This window comes from Schistocerca serialis, chromosome 4 (assembly GCF_023864345.2).
Source record: "Schistocerca serialis cubense isolate TAMUIC-IGC-003099 chromosome 4, iqSchSeri2.2, whole genome shotgun sequence".
In the NCBI taxonomy this organism is placed as follows: domain Eukaryota; kingdom Metazoa; phylum Arthropoda; class Insecta; order Orthoptera; family Acrididae; genus Schistocerca; species Schistocerca serialis.
In genome coordinates this window covers 440,154,825-440,176,171 of record NC_064641.1, presented here as the reverse complement: position 1 = coordinate 440,176,171, position 21,347 = coordinate 440,154,825, and the positions used below count along the sequence as shown (strand labels likewise).

Below are 21,347 nucleotides of genomic sequence, written 5' to 3'. Positions count from 1 at the left end.
TGTGTTTCTTTTCCGGTGTTTCCAAAAACTTTTTTCTTGGAGAAAAAAGTTCAGCTGTCAATGTTCTAACAGCGGCAGATGCAGACACACACTGGTATTATTAACAACAAAATGAAACATGTTTCCTTGACAACCTCCAGAGATAAAATAAATATTTTCATGGAAGACTAAAGTTTGTCCAAGAAAGCACTGACAGTGTTTGAAGAGAAACAAGACAGAAGTAACATCTCATTTGTTTAGGTTATGCAGATATATTTCGCTATCAATGTGGCTCAGAGAGCAAATTTTAAAATTTTATTTCAAAATTCCTTGCCACGTTTGAAGTAATAAGACTTTTTTTTAGAAAAATAAGTATGAAATAATGTTCATATTAAGCAGGTTTCTATCTTATCCATTATAGAAATAGCTAACAGGTTCACTAAAATCAGCTAAGTTACATAATCTGTAGTAGGACGTACTATAGTAGATTAATGGTTTTTTCCCAAAGTAGCTGTTTCAGTCCTAATCTCCTATGAGGGTTGGATCTTTAATAGTGGCAACTATTTATTTACAGCTTGTACAAAATAGATATGTGTTTCAAAGTTCTACTGACCTTCATAGTAGTCACCAGCATAGTGTGTAACCCATTGCCAGCGATGTGAAAGTTGTAGGATACTCTTAGCAGTGCCAGTTTTGTTGACAGTTTGAGTGGTCCGGTCTATTGCCCGACGAATTTGTGGCAGTTCTGAAGCGAATGCCGTGAAGTGTTTCCTTCAGTTTAGAAATCAAGTTGAACTTCCGATGGCTCAAGTCAGGGAGTGCAGTAGGTGGTATAGCACTTAGCAGCGTCGTCAGTCAAACAAATCAGTAAAAGCTTGCACTGCACATGCTTGAGCATTGTCCTGCAAAATGATGGTCAGGTCCTGCAGAAAGAGTCATCAGTTCTGTCTCTATGTTGTTCATTTTTGGAACACAACGTACGACCAGCTTAGAGACAGAAGTGATGATACTTTCTGCAGGACCTGATCACCATTTTGCAGGACAATGCTCAAGCACGTACAGTGCAAGCTGTTACTGATTTGTTTGACTGATGGGGCTGCTAAGTGCTATACCACCTAGTGCACTCCCCTGACTTAAGCCTTCGTGTATTCAACTCTATTTCTAAACTGAAGGAAACACTTCATGGCATTCACTTCAGAACTGCTACAAATTTGTCAGGCAATAGTCCACACTGCTAGAACTGTCAACACAACTGGCACTGCTAAGAGTATCCTACGACTTCCCCATCACTGGCAACGGATTATACACAATGCTGGTTGACTACTTTGAAGGTCAGTAAAACTTTGAAACACATATCTGTTTTGTATGAGCTGTAAATAAATAGTTGCCACTGTTAAAGTTTGTGATATTCGCTATTTTTGACTTCATTAAAACAGCAAATACGAGTAGTTAATACTCTCAGCCAGAAGGCAAATATTTGTTTATAAATAATGATTAATGTATAATAATGTGTCGCATAGCGACGGTGGAATTTTCTAATGATGTAATTCGTCGTCTTTGGGCGGCAATAAAAACAGAAAAATACGGATAGATATACGATCCTTCACTATTTTGTTTGCTGGAGAACAAATGAAGCCTTGAGCGCTAAAGACTTGTACTGTTTTTCTCAAGTAAGACGGACGCAGATTTGTGGCAGTCTGATCTAATTTTTACTAAATGTATAAAAACGTGTTATGTCTAAGTTTGAGTGAAGTGTAAAGAACTGTTATAACTTACCGTGACGACGCACGAGCGACTCAAAGAAGACAACGGCTATATAAAAGAGCGCTCAATGGACATGATACGGACATAAAAATCTACCGTCATTGTAGTACTAAGCTTAAGGTACGATATATGTTTCAGTTATAATAAATATTTGTTCTGAGAATACTGAATCATTTAGCAGTGCTCATTCCTACCATCTCCTCAGTATTATCTTCATTTTAATTATACATTTTGCTAATATTACAGACACCAAGATCAGCAGTCCAATGTGCGTGTTACATTGATAAAAAGAAAACTGTTTTATCGTCTTCTTGCATCAGCTTTAATATTGAATTTCCCTTTTGTGTGATGTTACAGTTGTTTTTGCGCCCTTAAGAACTTTCTGGTCCCTTAGGAAATTGTTTTGTCATAACAATAACTTCACAACTGGGTATGATCGTATCTACGATCATGAAGTAATTAGAAAGACGATAACGCAATTTCTTAATCAATAGCACGCTAGTTGTGACTGCCTCAAGCCACGCGGAACTGCAAGTAAAAACTATTCACATCTCATAATGCAATATTTTATGACAATGGTCAATCCATGATTCTTACGCCAATTGTGATTGATAAAACAGTAAGCTAAATCTCAATTTCCAACTTTCCATTGAATAACGACGTCACTTTTATTTCGTAACATCACAAGTTCCAACCGTCATATAACAATAATTGTAATTGGTTTTTAGTAGAAATTATAACAGTAGTTTGCAGTGACTGTATCTGCCAGTCAACAACAATTTGATTCATTCCACACCTTTGAAGACTCTACTCCAAGATAGGATATATTGAAATTATGTGTGAGTGAATTAATAACAGAGCCATGCACAGATCCATGCATTTAAAGGTATATGTGCAAATTTGTCACACACGTTACCATTTCTATTCTGGTGTAGAAGAAATGGTGAAACATAGTGGTCACCGCAAAGGAATCAATGCTGCCTGACCTATAGTCACGTCAGCAATAGGGAGCAGGAGACTATGAAGAAAAAAGGTAAAATTAGGGTGTTGGGTCATGTAAAACCAGCACTTACAGACACCAATACGGAAGTTTTAGGCCTTTTCAAAATAACATTAAAGTACCCAATTCATCCTCACCCTCTCCCATCTCAAAACAAATTACATAATCCTTCACACTGAATAGAAAAAGTCAGTAGAATATAGGGACTTGGTTGATAATGGCACCACTTTTCCAATGGAAATATGTATGTATTTGGCACCCAACTGGAGGATTTGAATATTTTTTAATTTTTTATGTGTTTATGAGAACCACATTTCTAAGAAAATGATAATACATAGCTAAGAGCTATACAGAATGGGTGATCTTCATGGGGGCCAACGTTAAGTGCAGAGTGATGGTCGCTGTCGTCACGCTACACGAATTTTCCTGACCACTGGATGTAGCAGTTGCTGCTCTAATATATCCCCTGCACAGGATAGCTAATGCCAGTGTACATGCTGTCTCAACAAGTGCTTGATAAAGCAGCTGCCACAGAATTGACCAAGAAAATCTTCCATTTTTTTTCTTCCAGGTAACTATGTCCTTTGGGTTTTTCAGGGTGTATACGACTTGGGACAACTGGGAGACCCGGGAATTTTTTCATCCAGGACAAAACTGGGGAAAGCCCTACTGCAGCAATAAAACATGAACAAGACAAAAAAATGAAAATAAAAACTTAAGTTGTAAAGGAAATGCGCCATGTACAATAAAAAACATAGTGCTCATACAAGCGTCTGCGAGCAGCAAAATGTTTCAAAGGCTTTAGGAAGACTATGCAATGCTTCATAACAACAAATTGCCTCCGATGATCGTGACGTCACAACTGTTTACATTAGATTCGTTTTAGCAGTTTAGCAATTGAGTGGCGTGTGAGTAGTACCGTCTCTCGTTTTTGGCTACAGAAATGTGGCTGTTGGCTATGTAAGCAGTCACAGCAAGCAGCTAGACGCAACCGGGAAAAATTTTACTGTCATGCTCATGCTGCAAGATTCACGCATGCGCAGTGGGTCCAGACCTATGAGGGAGGGGAGGTGGAGGTCGCTAAATTCATATTCTTGAGGAGAAAAAAACCTTGTTTCACAAAGCGCCTAACATCCAGTGCACGTTGGTCTATCGATTACTCATATGATCTTGATGCGCATCTCTGTTGGTTTTTGAACACACACTGTAAGTTGGTTTCTGAATGAATCGTAAGCCGCGCATGGTAGCCGTGCGGTCTGAGGCAACTTGTCACAGTTCGCGCGTCTCGCCCCACCGGAGGTTCGAATCCTACCTCAAGCATGGGGGTGTGTGTTGTCCGTAGCATAAGCTAGATTAAGTAGTATGTAAGCCTAGGGACTGATGCCATCACCAGTTTGGTCCCACAGGGGGGAAAAAAAACCTACCAGAGTGGAAATAAATAACTAACAGGTAAGGAAGATTACGTATTATCTTCTCGGTGTATTCAGGGAAATGAAATTTTGTAAGAAAATGCTTGGCCAGATTGCTACACCAGTAAGGGCCAGTTGTACAGTCCCCATCTAGCAGCCGCTTAAGTTCTATTCTGGAAGAACATAACAATGCCTAACCAGAGAATAATCAAGGATAACTAAACTGGTGATTCTGGCAGGGTTAGTGAAGTTAACCGGCGAATAAGTTTAGACAAAGGCAGGTATAGTTCCAGAAGTAGTCATGACAAGATTGTTTGTTAGAATGAGGAAGGAGAAGATACAAGGACATCACACAAATTAGGGAAGAATATAACGATTCCAAATTTATATAAAAATTTCGTACTACTAGTTTTCGATCTTATGCCCGAGAAATTGGAGCATATGAATGAAATGTTAAACTATATTCTAACATAAAGCTTTTTGCTTGTAATAGGCCTAATAGGCATTTTATGTTGGTCTTCATGAATTACATTCTGTCATATTATAAAAATGACCATTTGTGCCAAAACAGTCACGTTTATTTGGTGTGTGTTACAATTTCTGCAGTGTTAGAAAGGCCTATTTTGTTTTATCTAGCAGACAGTGACAAAATAGACGTAATCAGATCGAGAAACCACACCAGTCTTCGGTTCTGTTTGTATTAACAGCTTACGCAGTAATAGACAACAATATTTCGATTTTTAATGTAGCAAAATATATGACTAACTTTGATGAGGTAATAAATCCTTTCGCAGAAAGAAAAGCATGCCGTGTAAAGCTGTAGCAAGATTAGAAAGAAAACAATGCTAGGAGCTAAGGATTGAAGAAATGTGTACTTTCTTGCTTGTCTCTTGTCTTTACTGGTTTTATGTATCCTATATTTAATTTTGTCACCCAAAACAGAGTTATTAGCTAACAGGCAATAAAAGAGTCCAAATTTTCTGAAGAGTTCTTGTTCTCCCAGTTACAAATAATCCCATCCAGCATTAATTGTGAGTATTTTTAAGAGGGGCAGGATGTCAAACCAGGTGACTGGGAGCAGGAGAGACACCACAGGACATTTTAATTTCCACTGTCCTTAATTTTATGTTATGGCATCCAGTACAAAATATACACGTTTCAATTCTACAGAGCGAAATACAGTGACATGCGATAGAAGTTACAAGCTGGAGAAAGAGGGATGGCACTGCACTCTGGCACACTTAAGACCAAATAACATATGGAACATATGTATTTTATGTATCAGACTCTTCAAAAAGATGTGCACTGCAAAATGAACATAGTTTTGAAAATTCGATTTTATAAAATTTTTGACGTCATATCTCAAACACTCGAGGGAGGGTGGCTGGGAGGGAGGGCGGGCAGGTGGGGGGGGGGGGGGGGGGGGGGTGCGGCACTATCTTAGTACTGCCCTGGTTCGGAAATATCATAGATTCGAGGCTTATGCGCAGAGCAGTCTTGAGTTATACTGGGGAAGTGTGTAGTCTCCACATGGCCTGTGTTTACATTTAGTGATTTTGCTGTTTCCTCTTCGTTTACTGCTCTCACGTCAAATGAAAATAAAATGGATTTCAGTGGCCATTGGCTATCAGGTGAATTAAAATACATTCACATAATTACAGAAGGCTAATATACGTTGTTAGTTTCAGATTTTATTTTATTTCCAGTTTGCTGACAGCCATGCATTCATCGCCTTGTAGAACAATGAAGTTATTTTTGTCGGTTTGCTAATGGAATTTGGTTTTTATTAATCTTTTACGCTGAGGCAGTCAATGTATTACAAACAAAGTGCTTAGTTCCACACTATTGGCTAATTTCAACTGCTCGCTGCATTTCAAGTGTATGTCTTCATCTTCTAACATGTATGGCATTATGCCATAATAAAGAATCAGGTCGAGGCCTACTTCATTGGGAATCTGGACACACGAATGTGCTCTTTAAGTATGCACTTTAAATGTGCCATGTTAGTATGGTTCACGAAATTCCGATGCTCTTGGAGTATCCTCTGATGTCTCTTTTTCTTTTTCTTTTGTTATATAATGTAAGATCTTTTAATGTTTTACATGCATGAACATACGGATGTCCTATGTCATCATAGCTTGCGCAAGTGCTATAATGCCTGTTACCTGGCGCTCTCTAAAGACTACTGAAACGAACCTATTTCTAACAGGACGCGGGAAAATATTGCAATAGTGGTTTGAAAAGTGTTACTTTCAAAGAAAATTTCCTTTTAGCAAGTTGAACTATGTGCGATGAATTTCTCAAGTCACAGAGAGTTTGATGACGAGCCATTTAGAAGTATTTCGAGCCCAGAAGATCAGACATTCATGTCGTTATTATGAGTAAATTGTAGTGCTACGGGAAGCTCTCTCTCCTCTGCAGTAGCTATTTTATTTGTGGAAAACTTTCAGGACAAGTCACTGGACTTGGCTAAAAATTTTACTTGCACATTTGTGTGATATATCTCAAAGTGTAACACACGCAAAAAATATCAACATTATATGTGAAAGCGTAGCTTCTCTTGCAGCTTGTTGACCTTAGAGACCAGTATTACATGTGAAAGCTTTTCTTTTCTTGTAGCAACACTATGTATATTAATTTAAAACATTAACTTTTCCTGTTTGTGAATCCACGCTACTTAATAGTGATGTTGCTGTTAGCTGACTACATCACGTGTCCTGTGGTCTGAATATCCAGTCATCAGCTGGCGGGATCATGTGACATGAGCTATGACTGGCTTACAGAAGCGCATCGCAATCTCTATTACAATGGTTTGGAAAGTAACATGCGGTGTTTGGTGGTATTTGAATTTATACTTTCGTAATACAAAAATATGCAGTGTACATGTTGCTGCACATCAAAAATCTTTCCAAAAGGAGTTTTCTTCCCTGAGTTTCGTTTTATAAAGTACTGGGAAATTCTACGCCTGTGTATAAAAACATAACCATTCAAAAGGTGGGTAGGTTTTACAGTTCAGAGGGAAAATATACCATCACTTAACACGGAAAAAGTGTGTTTTCATCTGGGAGAAAGTGTATTTTGAACTGGGAAGTCCGGGAAAAACCCCGGAATTTTTTTTCTTCATCCGCGTATATACCCTGGTTTATGCCCCAGCATTAAAGGACGTATGTTTTTATGAAAAAATCAACCAATTTCATTACAACTAGATTGTCATTCAAGAGTGACCTTTTTCTTATCTCTCACCTTCATAGAAAGTGTTCATAGGGAGGTGACTATAAATTTATACTCCAGTGACTATTCTCTTGTGTGTGTTCATGCCCCTCAGCGTTGTTGTTGTTGTTGTGGTCTTCAGTCCTGAGACTGGTTTGATGCAGCTCTCCATGCTACTCTATCCTGTGCAAGCTTTTTCATCTCCCAGTACCTACTGCAACCTACATCCTTCTGAATCTGCTTAGTGTATTCATCTCTTGGTCTCCCTCTACGATTTTTACCCTCCACGCTGCCCTCCAATACTAAATTGGTGATCCCTTGATGCCTCAGAACATGTCCTACCAACCGATCCCTTCTTCTGGTCAAGTTGTGCCACAAACTTCTCTTCTCCCCAATCCTATTCAATACTTCCTCATTAGTTATGTGATCTACCCATCACCCCTCAGCGTTAGGCATTTAATAATCAGTAAAATTTACTGCTTGCGATTTATCAAACTTGCTGCATTTGAATAGAACTAGTGAAGCATGTATTTTCAAGTATTCCAGTCACACACGAAGAAGATCACCTATGGCAGGTTGAAACAATGAATGTAGCTTTGTTATGTATAGCAGTGCAGTACTATGGAAATTTATGCTAACATGTTCAGCCAAAATTGTGTTTTATCTCATTATAGGGGAGAAGGGAGACGTAGGTAGCAAGAAGCAGTTCTGGAAAGGTAGTCTGAATCTATTTAACCAATTGTCTATGTTAGAAAGTATGAGAATCATTTCAGGGTCTTGAGGAAGGGGATTGCATTCTTTTTCACTGTTATGTTGACAAGTAGTGTTATCCAAACCACAAAAAAGATGATACTGCAGTTACAAAGTATTTTTACACCATAACATCTTATTTCACTGGATACAATAATATAATAATAATAAACCATAAAATAAAAGTGTGTTGGTGTCCACTGTTTGATGTTGTAGTGGTGCATATTTGATTTAAATTTTAACAGTTCTGAAGAGAACTTCGTTTCACGAGGTGAACGATGGAGTTGGTTCTGGTACCAGACAGACACAGCACCCAGATCCCGATAACATACTCTATATCCTATTGTGATAAGTATGTACCCAGGAAAAATAAAATGGAGAGGAAACAGTAATGCCTCTGCTCTCTCCCCTTATGAATCCAGGGAAGATATGTATAGATCCAGATGTTATTTGAAATATTGCCTTCACAAGCTTCATGGGTAATGCCATTGAAAGGGTGATCACCAGTCCAGGTGGATTCTAAAATTTTGGTTGTTGTTGGTCTCTTCTGGTAAGACTTTAGTAGAAACCATTCTACCTTGCTGGATTTGAACATGAAAAATAAATCTTTCACAAGTGACATCGGACAGCATATTTCTTTCTTACCTTCTTTCATTCTTCATGTTGCTCCTTCTTTTTTTCTTATCTGGAAATGACATGCTACCTCTTTAATGTACAACATGCGACATCAGCTCTATGAATAAGACTTTCCAGAATTGTCAGTCCTGCAGTATGCTGTTTATATGCTAGTGAGATACACTTCCTGATCATATTATTCAATAGTGTGGCATTCCCATGGGATGACTGACTTCACCAGTAAAATTACCATCGTAAGGAGTGCAGTCAATGCTGCTTGCTTATGGATTCTCCATACTCATTCTATATCCTTGTCATAGTCTCTTGTCAACAACAGGAAACAATCAGTTGACTGAAGGAAATTATGAAGTGTAAGTGTTTCACATTTTCGTGTAATAAGTAATTACATTGTACTTAGTTCTCCAAAGTGCTGTAAGTTTCCTAACCTTAAGCTTCTGTCTTCAATATTAATTTTAATCTTGTGGTTTCCTTGCCTTTAATCTAAAACATAATTCACTTCATTTTTAAATATAGGAAATTGTTAATGTGAACATAAAAATACCAGAATAATTCATTTTAAATGGCATGTACAGTAAGCTTAAATTACTCCACATACAGGTATGTGCTGTCCTCATCTTGTAAACAGACCGGCAAGCCCTCAGTTGGCTAGATGTTCCCTTTGTTTATTCATTCATCAGGCAATTAATTTTAACTATCCCAGTCTCCCTCATGAAAACAGGATATTGTGAAATTCTTAGACTGTCAACAGAGCATTAATGAGAGAGAGAGAGAGAGAGAGAGAGAGAGAGAGAGAGAGAGAGAGAGTGGGAGGCGGGGGTGGGGGTGGGGAAGGAGGAGTGTTAAATTTGAGGTTCATAGATAAATGCTATATCTCAGAATTGTGTGCAAATAGTTCTTGATATAGTTGTAGTGAATGATATAAAATAAATTTTTGTTTTGCAGTAGAGGATTGTGTTTTCTACAGAAAGGAGTTGCAGAATTGAAAAAAAAGTAAAATGTTGTCTGCAACTAATGCCAATATTTTTCATTTGAAATTCTGTTGAAATGCTGTGCTTTTATCATAATTTGTTATGCATTTCTTCATTTGCATTAAACCAGAGATTTCATTGTAGGACCACCATCGCGAGAATCTGTTTCACCCATGATCCCTGGGTCAATGGATCTGTCAAGGCCTCCAAGTGATTTCCAAGGTATATCTTTACATAAAATACCATTTTAAAGTAATTCCTGTTTCAGTAATGATAGCAACAGGTATGCAAATTCATAACAAAAGAAATGGAATGTGTCGTTCAGAAGAGGAATGACAGTAAATACACTGACATGTCTACATACTACGAGGTGTGACAATAAAGTAATGAGACTGATGTGAAAAAAAGTTGCTTACTGTTTTAGTTAAGTCTAGTGTTGCCTCCTTCAAAGTTGTTCCCTTCTGATTGCACACACTTTTTCCAGCGCTTCTGCCATTGATGGTAACATTTCTGGAACTCATATTCAGTAATATCCTCCAAGACCTCTTCAGTAATATCCTCCAAGACCCTCGTCACAGCTTTTTGGACCTCTTGTGTTTGAAAACGGTATCCCTTGACCGCTGTTCTGACTCTTGGAAATAGAAAAAAGTCACACAGAGTGAGATCTGGTGAATAACGTGGCTGTGGTAGTACTGAAGTTTGTTTTGAGGGTTTGTTTTGAGGTTAAAAATTGCTGTACTGACGGAGCAGTATGGGATGGCGCATTATCGTGATGCAGAATCCAATTATCAGCAGTGTTGGCATGGACACGAAGAACGCTTTTATGAAGTCTTTCTAAAATTTCTTTGTAATAATATTGGTTAACTGTTTGTCCAGGAGGTACCCACTCTTTATGAACTATTCTCTTGGAATCAAAGAAGCATACAAGCATGAATTTCACTTTGACATGCGAGCTTTTTTTGGTCTGGGTGATCCCTTTGAGCACCATTGTGAACTTTGGTGTTTTGTCTCTGGATCATACTGAAAAAACCAACTTTCATCACTAGTGATAACACGGCTCAACAATTCTGGATTGATTTCAGTTTGCTCTAACAGATCAGCTGCCACATTTTTCCATGTTTCTCGCTGTTGTGGTGTGAGATTTTTGGGGACCATTTTTGCACAAATCTTTCTCATACCAAGATCTTCAGTTATTATTAAACGAACCGTTTCTCAATTGATGTTCAGTTCTTCTGCAATCATTTTCATGGATAATCTTCGATCAGATCGTACGAGTTCACACATCCTGGTCAAGTTGACGTCCGTCCGTGAGGTCAATGGTCATCCACAGTTGTCTTCATCTTCAACATTCATTCTGTCTTCAATAAACATTTTATGCCAACGAAAAACTTGAGCTCTTGACATAACCTCCTATCCAAAAACCTTCTGAAGCTTACCGTAAGTAGTCGTCACTTTCTCACCCAATTTAATGCGAAAACAAATGGCATACCGTTGTCCAATATTATGTGGTTCCATTTCCGTGACGAGAGACACAAACACGTGTTAACTTTTTACAGCGCAACTCACGACTGAGCAGTTGCATCGATGTGCTGCTTGGTCTAGAAGCAGCTTATAGATGAAGGTCAAAGATATTGTGCCTAAGCAAACCTGCAGGGTTGCCACATCTTGCAAAGAAAATCAGTCTCATTACTTTATTGTTGCACCTCATATAAATACATTTAGATGTAACTCTATAATACTCCCAAAACTTTCAGAGGCTTGAACAATGTATTGCTTCTCAATCCTGCTTCACTTGCCTGTCCCTGCTTTTCATCTCCTTCAGTCATCTTTGTCTTCCATGGCTATGTTTATAAGGTTTTTATTACTTCAGTGTTAGTCTTTTTAATGATCATCATTTCAGATTCAGTGAGTAAAATAATACTTTCACAAATGTGTAACACTTTTTCCATGTATTTTGTACAACTGCTGTGCATATGCAAAACTAAATGATGCAACTGACTTGATACTTAAGAATTACTTTACAGCTTAAATACCTAGAATTTATGATTATTATAATGCTTTGAACTCATATTACCTGTACTTACCATCCACACTTTTTATTATGAACTTACACAACTTCTTACAATATTGAAATTGCTATCCTGGCTTATTCTCCTCTCCCCAACTTTTTAAGTATTTTACACTGGTTCTGTTGTGAATTTTGTGCCATAAATTTGAAATTGTTGATAATAAAGTACGTTATGTAAGTAGATTTCACACTCCTTTGAAACAGTGATCTTTCACCTTTCATTACATTGTAGTTGACAATATACTAAGCATGATGGGTTACTTTGACACATATTGTCTCATATTGAGAGACCTTCATCACCTGCTGCAGATGACTCTGTGCAATTATTCCTTGTATTAGGCTGTAAGCAATTCCTACGTATGTGTGAAAAATGTAGTACTCTGTATTTGTCTTTTAAGTAACTGCAAATCACTATGAAAACATTTAATAGTACAACTGGGCATCTTGTAACTAAACGAACTCATCGCTTATCATCATCTCTCCCCACCCTAACCTAACCTTACCTCTCCCCCTCTCCCCCTCTCCCCCTCTCCCCCTCTCCCCCTCTCCCCCTCTCCCCCTCTCCCCCTCTCCCCCTCTCCCCCTCTCCCCCTCTCCCCCTCTCCCCCTCTCCCCCTCTCCCCCTCTCCCCCTCTCCCCCTCTCCCCCTCTCCCCCTCTCCCCCTCTCCCCCTCTGCCCCTCTGCCCCTCTCCCCCTCTGCCCCTCTGCCCCTCTGCCCCTCTGCCCCTCTGCCCCTCTGCCCCTCTGCCCCTCTGCCCCTCTGCCCCTCTGCCCCTCTGCCCCTCTGCCCCTCTGCCCCTCTGCCCCTCTGCCCCTCTGCCCCTCTGCCCCTCTGCCCCTCTGCCCCTCTGCCCCTCTGCCCCTCTGCCCCTCTGCCCCTCTGCCCCTCTGCCCCTCTGCCCCTCTGCCCCTCGCCATGTGCGCGGTAGTCAATAAATCAGAAGTGAAGGGGAATCTGTTTAATATACCAGATTTTTCCAGTATGTTAGCATCATATTTTAATTAGCATTTTGGTTGCTCATGAGTAAGCCCTTGACTCCAAATAATCCCTGCAGTGTTGGTCACAATAACCTCATTGTCATAATTACACTGTTTCTATTTGTACTACAGATATGGATGTTTCCTAGTGTTCTAAAGAACTTTTCTTAGAACTTGATATATTATTTATATTGTTGTAGATTTATATTATGATATCTGATGTTTAAACAATATAACAGTAGAGAAGCATCTCAATAAACCTGCTTTTTGTGGGTGCGTGTGCGTGCGCACGCGCAATTCAAATTTCAGTAGGAGTACTAATGAGTGACATTTATTGCTAGTTACTTTTGCTGATATGTAACAATATTTTTATAAAATTATGGGGCAGAATTTATGGTCATAACTTAACCTTCAGGAGGTAAAATGCCAGGGCTGTTGATAGCCACATGTAAAGTACTACAGAATCTTAGCTTTCTTTGAGGGAAAAGAGGGATAGGTTGAGTAAGATAAAAAAATGGTGGTATGGGTTGTGTTGTCACATCATCTCACTCAGATTTCGGAATGAGAGTCAGCCACATTTTAGCAGTCTGTCTGATTTTTTCAGATTTTTAATTTTCTGTGTCATGATTGCTGTGATTCTGTGTACATGATTGCTACCAGATATAAATAAAAATATATTTTTTGAATTTTTCTATCTGTTTTTCCCTACCTTAATGGCAAGAAGCAGAGTTAAGGTTTAACACACTGTCAACAACAAGGTTGTTGAAAGTAAAACACAGAGATTTGGGAATGAAATCAACCTTGCCATTTAAGTATCAGATAACCAAACGTTAAAAAAAAATATTGAATGCATAACTATGAACTGTTCGAGATGAAATAAGTATTGTTGTGTATTTGCTTTCAAATGTCATTCTTGACATTCTCAGAATCTCAGGTGGTTTAGGATCTTGATTCCCCTTGATAAATATCTGAAGACATCCATGTTTTTGAGTGAATTTGAATGCGGTTTACGATAATGATAGTCATACCGTGAACAGATCAATAAAGCAGTTTCTTTTTAATTTTATTTTTTTTAAGGTGGCAGTAGAGGATCATCTCCAGACCAAGAAACTAGCCGGCTAGGTACTTCACCGCACATAAACAAGTTCCTCGCAAGGGAGCCCCCCGATGGCTGTGAAAAAGTAAACCTTAAGTTTATAGAAGATACAAGGTAAGTATATTGTTCATAACCGATAGGTTAATCTGTACTAGCAGTAAGAGCTCGTTGGTTTATAGGTGACAGAGTGTAAATAGTATTTGCACCAAACAGAAACAGAAAATTGAACTGAGAAAACTTAAAATTAGGAGACAGATTGGCTGGGCAGTATCTAACTACAGGTGGGTAAATTCTTAGGATCGCCAATAGAAACTCGTAAAACACAAATGTTGTTCTTAGCTTTAAGAACTCAGTGTTCCTTCTAGAAGGAAAGAGGGGTGAAATGAAATAACTCTGCAAATTTAGCTGTACTTTCTCAGTATTGGGAGCCCACTTACACACGCATCACTGAGATTGTAGATAGTTCAGGTTATTGTTCCACATTCTGATCTCTATGTCCTCTTTGGTGACAGTCCTACTTGATGCAAGAGATGAGAATTTTGCTTCATTGTATGTAATTATGTTTTGAGCATGTATATCCAGCAGCTGCTTATTTTTCCAACTGTTTGGATTGTCTGGTTGATAAATTGGTTCTTCCCTGACAAGGAATATTATAAATCTCTGGGACCACAAGACCATGACTGTCTTAGCTACATGCAACATATCTAGTCAGAAACTAGGTGTTGTGTATTGTTTTCCCAGGACCTTATTTATTTTTCCTACACTGCTGGAGAAAAGAATGCAAAACCCTTATACTATTCTGTGGCCCCAGGGTATAATATGTCCATACTGAGGGTTTTGCAGTTTTGGTGATCCCTTTGTCAGTCATCAGCCATCAGGTGATGCTCAGAAGGCCTGTCTGTGTGCCATTGTTTTGACTCCGTAAGTGGTAACTTTGCTGAGTTTAGAGGTGAAACTGTTTGCAACATTTATTCTACGATACAACCATGCCCTGTCAAGGACAACTCCTGCCATTTGAACAGGGTCATATTGTGTGCCTGCAGGAAAGTGGATTGACAAGTCATAGATAATCAAATATCCCCAAAAACAAATTATCATTAACTGTAGTAAAAAATCCTGTAAAAGGGAAAGTGATAACACACCACGTATGGCCCGATAGATCAACCCAGTGGTTACTGTCATAGTCTCACGTTGCAAAAAAGGCATCCCTTGATGAAAGCAATTACCGTAACAGAATTATAAATTTTTGGATATCCCGAGACCATTTTCAGCTTCTTAATAGGCAGGACTAGCTGATGTTCAGTTTTGCTTCTACTTCTTTCTTTCACTGATCATTTTTCTCACATGAAATTTGCATCTTAAGATGAAAACAAACTTGACGGGGGCCACTGCATGGTTTTGCAAAGCCAGTATTGAAAAACTGACAAATATTTTACAACAAATGCCAGTGCTAAGAGGTAACCTGTTGGTTTTTTTGTACTTACCTTTATGAAGCCTGTGCATCTGGGTAATGTTTATATCTGCACACAGATATGTCATATTGGCATTCTTTTTCCTGGAGTAGTGACTTGACAGCATAGGGAAAACTATTTACTCGTATTTGCTGTATGGTGTGGCAGGTGGCAGGTGACGCTAAATAACGAAAAGTGTGAGGTGATCCACATGAGTTCCAGAAGAAATCGATAGAAATTCGATTACTCGATAAATAGTACAATTCTCAAGGCTGTCAATTCAACTAAGTACCTGGGTGTTAAAATTACGAACAACTTCAGTTGGAAAGACCACATAGATAATATTGTGGGGAAGGCGAGCCAAAGGTTGCGTTTCATTGGCGTGACAGTTAGAAGATGCAACAAGTCCACTAAAGAGACAGCTTACACTACACTCGTTCGTCCTCTGTTAGAATATTGCTGCGCGGTGTGGGATCCTTACCAGGTGGAATTGACGGATGACATTGAAAGGGTGCAAAAAAGGGCACCTCATTTTGTATTATCACGTAATAGGGGAGAGAGTGTGGCAGATATGATACGCGAGTTGGGATGGAAGTCATTAAAGCAAAGACGTTTTTCATAGTGGCAAGATCTATTTACGAAATTTCAGTCACCAACTTTCTCTTCCGAATGCGAAAATATTTTGTTGAGCCCAACCTACATAGTTAGGAATGATTATCAAAATAAAATAAGAGAAATCAGAGCTTGAACAGAAAGGTTTAGGTGTTCGTTTTTCCCACGCGCTGTTCGGGAGTGGAATGGTAGAGAGATAGTATGATTGTGGTTCGATGAACCCTCTGCCAAGCACTTAAATGTGAATTGCAGAGTAATCATGTAGATGTAGACATGAGCCCATGTAAATTCGTGGTCCTCCTCATTGCATTTATTTGGGCGATTGTTAGGTCTCCCCCGCCTATCCAAATGAAATGAAATATTTAGCTTTTAATGTCGTGCTTCACACAAATCTATCACCATGAATTTACATCTAGTGTTTTGTTGCCTAATGAAACACAGAAACTAACTTCGGGAGTTCCAGATGTTTTCTTTTGTTAATTCACATGGTAGGTGTCCATTGCTTAAGCTAAGGATTGCTAGCCAAGTTGATCATCAGTATCTACATCTACATGGATACTCTGCAAATCACATTTAAGTGCCTGGCAGAGGGTTCATCAGACCACCTTCACAATTTTCTATTATTCCTATCTCCTATAGTGTGCGGCAAGAATGAACATCTATATCTTTCCGTACGAGCTCTGATTTCCCTTATTTTATCTTTGTGATTGTTCCTCCCTGTGTAAGTTGGTGTCAACAAAATATTTTCGCATTCTGAGGAGAAAGTTGGTGATTGGAATTTCGTGAGAAGATTCCGTAGCAACAAAAAATGCATTTCTTTTAATGATGTTCAGCCCAGATCCTGTATCATTTCTGTGACACTCTCTCCTGTATTTCACGATACTACAAGACGTGCTGCCTTTCTTTGAACTTTTTTGATGTACTCTGTCAGTCCTACCTGGTAAGGATCCCACACCGCGCAGCAGTATTCTAAAAGAGGATGGACAAGCGTACTCTAGGCAGTCTCCTTAGTAGGTCTGTTACATTTTCTAAGTGTCCTGCCAATGAAACGCAGTCTTTGGTTAGCCTCCCACAACATTTTTTGTGTGTTCCTTCCAATTTAAATTGTTCGTAATTGTAATTCCTAGGTATTTAGTTGAATTTACGGCTTTTAGATTAGATTGATTTATTGTGTAAGCGAAGTTCAACACGATCTTTTTAGCACTCATGTGGATGACCTCACACTTTCCATTATTTAAGGTCAACTGCCACTTTTCACACCATTTCGATATTTCTTCTAAATCGTTTTGCAGTTTGTTTTGATCTTCTAATGACGTTATTAGTTGATAGACAGCATCATCTGCAAACAACCGAAGACGGCTGCCCAGATTGTCTCCCAAATCATTTATATAGATAAGGAACAGCAAAGGGCCTATAACACTTCCTTGGGGAGCACCAGAAATCACTTCTGTTTTACTCTATGGCTTTCCGTCAATTACTACAAACTGTGACCTCTCTGACAGGAAATCATAGATCCAGTCACATAACTGAGATGATATCCCATAAGCACGCAATTTCACTATGAGCTGCTTGTGTGGTACAGTGTCAAAAGCCTTCTGGAAATCCAGAAATACGGAATAGATCTGAAATCCCTTGTCAGTAGCACTCATCACTTCATGTGAATAAAGAGCAAGTTGTGTTTCACAAGAACGATGTTTTCTAAACCCATGTTGACTGTGTGTCAATAGACCATTTTCTTTTTCTTCGAACACAATAAATGTTCTAAAATCCTGCTACATATTGACATTAACATTATGGGCCTGTAATTTAGTGGATTACTCCTACCACCTTTCTTGAATATTGGTGTGACCTGTGCAACTTTCCAGTTACTGTTACTCAGCTGTTAAGTTTCTTTCTACTGGAGGGAAGCTGGAATGTTTGACATTGCAGAAATCATATCTAATGAAATGCAAGAGGTTCTCTGCTTTGTATTGCATCCCAATGAGATGTTTAAAGGTGAGACCAAGTCAGTTTCATTAGTTTGTGTACCTATCAACAGATACCAGCATGTACCTCTTAAGTTTTTACATCTGAGGGTTAGCCAGATTTGCTGCGCACATCTTCAATTTACCATACAAAAATCCATCCAATTCTCCACAAAAAGGAATGTCTCCCTTTTCCATTTGTAGATTTTCTCTGTCCAAATTTTCTACCATTTTGATTTTGGTTTGTATGTCTGATTCATCATCAGAGAGCGAGAGAGCGCGCAAGAGAGAGAGAGCGCGAGAGCGAGAACTGTTCTGATAATACCACAAGTGATGACTAAATTTACTTACAGCTGCTTCCTGAAATTGTGGACGGTTGTCTTTTCAGATAATTACAGATTTTTTTAGGAAGCAGAGATGCAGATGAGGAGCATCTGAAACTCCACGGCACTGAAGCCATGGCTTGACATAAACATCTAAAATAAAAAGACACCTCTCAATGCATTTTTTTTTCCAATGGATAGTTCAAGTTGTGGTATTATCAGAAACATTTTTAAGCAATAAATTGCTCTTGCCATCCATCTTGCTTGACACATTGCTTCAAGAGGGTACGTTTTCCGGTCCCAAAAATTATTACACAGGCCTCTATGAGTTCACAGTAATCACCTCTCACTGTTCACCTACATCTGCATGGATACTCTGCAAATCACATTTAAGTGCCTGGCAGAGGGTTCATCGAACCACCTTCACAATTTTCTGTCATTCTAATCTCGTATAGTGCACGGGAAGAATGAACACCTATATCTTTCCGTACAAGCTCTGATTTCCCTTGTTTTATCTTGATCATTCCTCCTTATGTAGGTCGGTGTCAGCAAAATGTTTTCGCCTTCAGAGGAGAAAGTTGGTGGCAGGAATTTTGTGAGAAGATTCCGTCACAATGAGAAATGCCTTTCTTTTAATGGTTGTTGTTGTTGTTGTTGTGGTCCTCAGTCCCGAGACTGGTTTGATGCAGCTCTCCATGCTACTCTATCCTGTGCAAGCTTTTTCATCTCCCAGTACCTACTGCAACCTACATCCTTCTGAATCTGCTTAGTGTATTCATCTCGTGGTCTCCCTCTACGATTTTTACCCTCCACGCTGCCCTCCAATACTAAATTGGTGATCCCTTGATGCCTCAGAACATGCCCTACCAACCGATCCCTTCTTCTGGTCAAGTTGTGCCACAAACTTCTCTTCTCCCCAATCCTATTCAATACTTCCTCATTAGTTACATGATCTACCCATCTAATCTTCAGCATTCTTCTGTAGCACCACATTTCGAAAGCTTCTATTCTCTTCTTGTCTAAACTATTTATCGTCCATGTTTCACTTCCATACATGGCTACACTCCATACGAATACTTTCAGAAATGACTTCCTGACACTTAAATCAATACTGGATGTTAACAAATTTCTCTTCTTCAGAAACGCTTTCCTTGCCATTGCCAGTCTACATTTTATATCCTCTCTACTTCGACCATCATCAGTTATTTTGCTCCCCAAATAGCAAAACTCCTTTACTACTTTAAGTGCCTCATTTCCTAATCTAATTCCCTCAGCATCACCCGACTTAATTAGACTACATTCCATTATCCTTGTTTTGCTTTTGTTGATGTTCATCTTATATCCTCCTTTCAAGACACTGTCCATTCCATTCAACTGCTCTTCCAAGTCCTTTGCTGTCTCTGACAGAATTACAATGTCATCGGCGAACCTCAAAGTTTTTATTTCTTCTCCATGAATTTTAATACCTACTCCGAATTTTTCTTTTGTTTCCTTAACTGCTTGCTCAATATACAGATTGAACAACATCGGGGAGAGGCTACAACCCTGTCTTACTCCCTTCCCAACCACTGCTTCCCTTTCATGTCCCTCGACTCTTATAACTGCCATCTGGTTTCTGTACAAATTGTAAATAGCCTTTCGCTCCCTGTATTTTACCCCTGCCACCTTTAGAATTTGAAAGAGAGTATTCCAGTCAACATTGTCAAAAGCTTTCTCTAAGTCTACAAATGCTAGAAACGTAGGTTTGCCTTTCCTTAATCTTTCTTCTAAGATAAGTCGTAAGGTCAGTATTGCCTCACGTGTTCCAGTGTTTCTACGGAATCCAAACTGATCTTCCCCGAGGTTGGCTTCTACTAGTTTTTCCATTCGTCTGTAAAGAATTCGTGTTAGTATTTTGCAGCTGTGACTTATTAAGCTGATAGTTCGGTAATTTTCACATCTGTCAACACCTGCTTTCTTTGGGATTGGAATTATTATATTCTTCTTGAAGTCTGAGGGTATTTCGCCTGTTTCATACATCTTGCTCACCAGATGGTAGAGTTTTGTCAGGACTGGCTCTCCCACGGCCGTCAGTAGTTCCAATGGAATATTGTCTACTCCGGGGGCCTTGTTTCGACTCAGGTCTTTCAGTGCTCTGTCAAACTCTTCACGCAGTATCGTATCTCCCATTTCATCTTCATCTACATCCTCTTCCATTTCCATAATATTGTCCTCAAGTACATCGCCCTTGTATAGACCCTCTATATACTCCTTCCACCTTTCTGCTTTCCCTTCTTTGCTTAGCACTGGGTTTCCATCTGAGCTCTTGATATTCATACAAGTCGTTCTCTTATCTCCAAAGGTCTCTTTAATTTTCCTGTAGGCGGTATCTATCTTACCCCTAGTGAGATAGGCCTCTACATCCTTACATTTGTCCTCTAGCCATCCCTGCTTAGCCATTTTGCACTTCCTGTCGATCTCATTTTTGAGACGTTTGTATTCCTTTTTGCCTGTTTCACTTACTGCATTTTTATATTTTCTCCTTTCATCAATTAAATTCAATATTTCTTCTGTTACCCAAGGATTTCTACTAGCCCTCATCTTTTTACCTACTTGATCCTCTGCTGCCTTCACTACTTCATCCCTCAAAGCTACCCATTCTTCTTCTACTGTATTTATTTCCCCCATTCCTGTCAATTGCTCCCTTATGCTCTCCCTGAATCTCTGTACAACCTCTGGTTCTTTTAGTTTATCCAGGTCCCATCTCCTTAAATTCCCACCTTTTTGCAGTTTCTTCAGTTTTAATCTACAGGTCATAACCAATAGATTGTGGTCAGAGTCCACATCTGCCCCTGGAAATGTCTTACAATTTAAAACCTGGTTCCTAAATCTCTGTCTTACCATTATATAATCTATCTGATACCTTTTAGTATCTCCAGGGTTCTTCCATGTATACAACCTTCTTTCATGATTCTTAAACCAAGTGTTAGTTATGATTATGTTGTGCTCTGTGCAAAATTCTACCAGGCGGCTTCCTCTTTCATTTCTGTCCCCCAATCCATATTCACCTACTATGTTTCCTTCTCTCCCTTTTCCTACACTCGAATTCCAGTCACCCATGACTATTAAATTTTCGTCTCCCTTCACAATCTGAATAAT

At 39.1% G+C, this 21,347-nt stretch overlaps 1 protein-coding gene across 2 annotated transcripts in view; it reads left to right on the top strand.

Annotated features, from left to right (window-relative positions):
* The window catches only part of LOC126475059 (protein FAM117B-like), a 75,545-nt gene that overhangs the window by 27,031 nt on the left and 27,167 nt on the right, over positions 1-21,347 (top strand). For both annotated transcript variants that reach the window (XM_050102610.1, XM_050102609.1), the window contains exons 7-8: positions 9,861-9,938; positions 13,841-13,973. In XM_050102610.1, the coding sequence (XP_049958567.1) occupies positions 9,861-9,938; positions 13,841-13,973 (211 nt within the window). The remainder of the gene's footprint in view (positions 1-9,860; positions 9,939-13,840; positions 13,974-21,347) is intronic.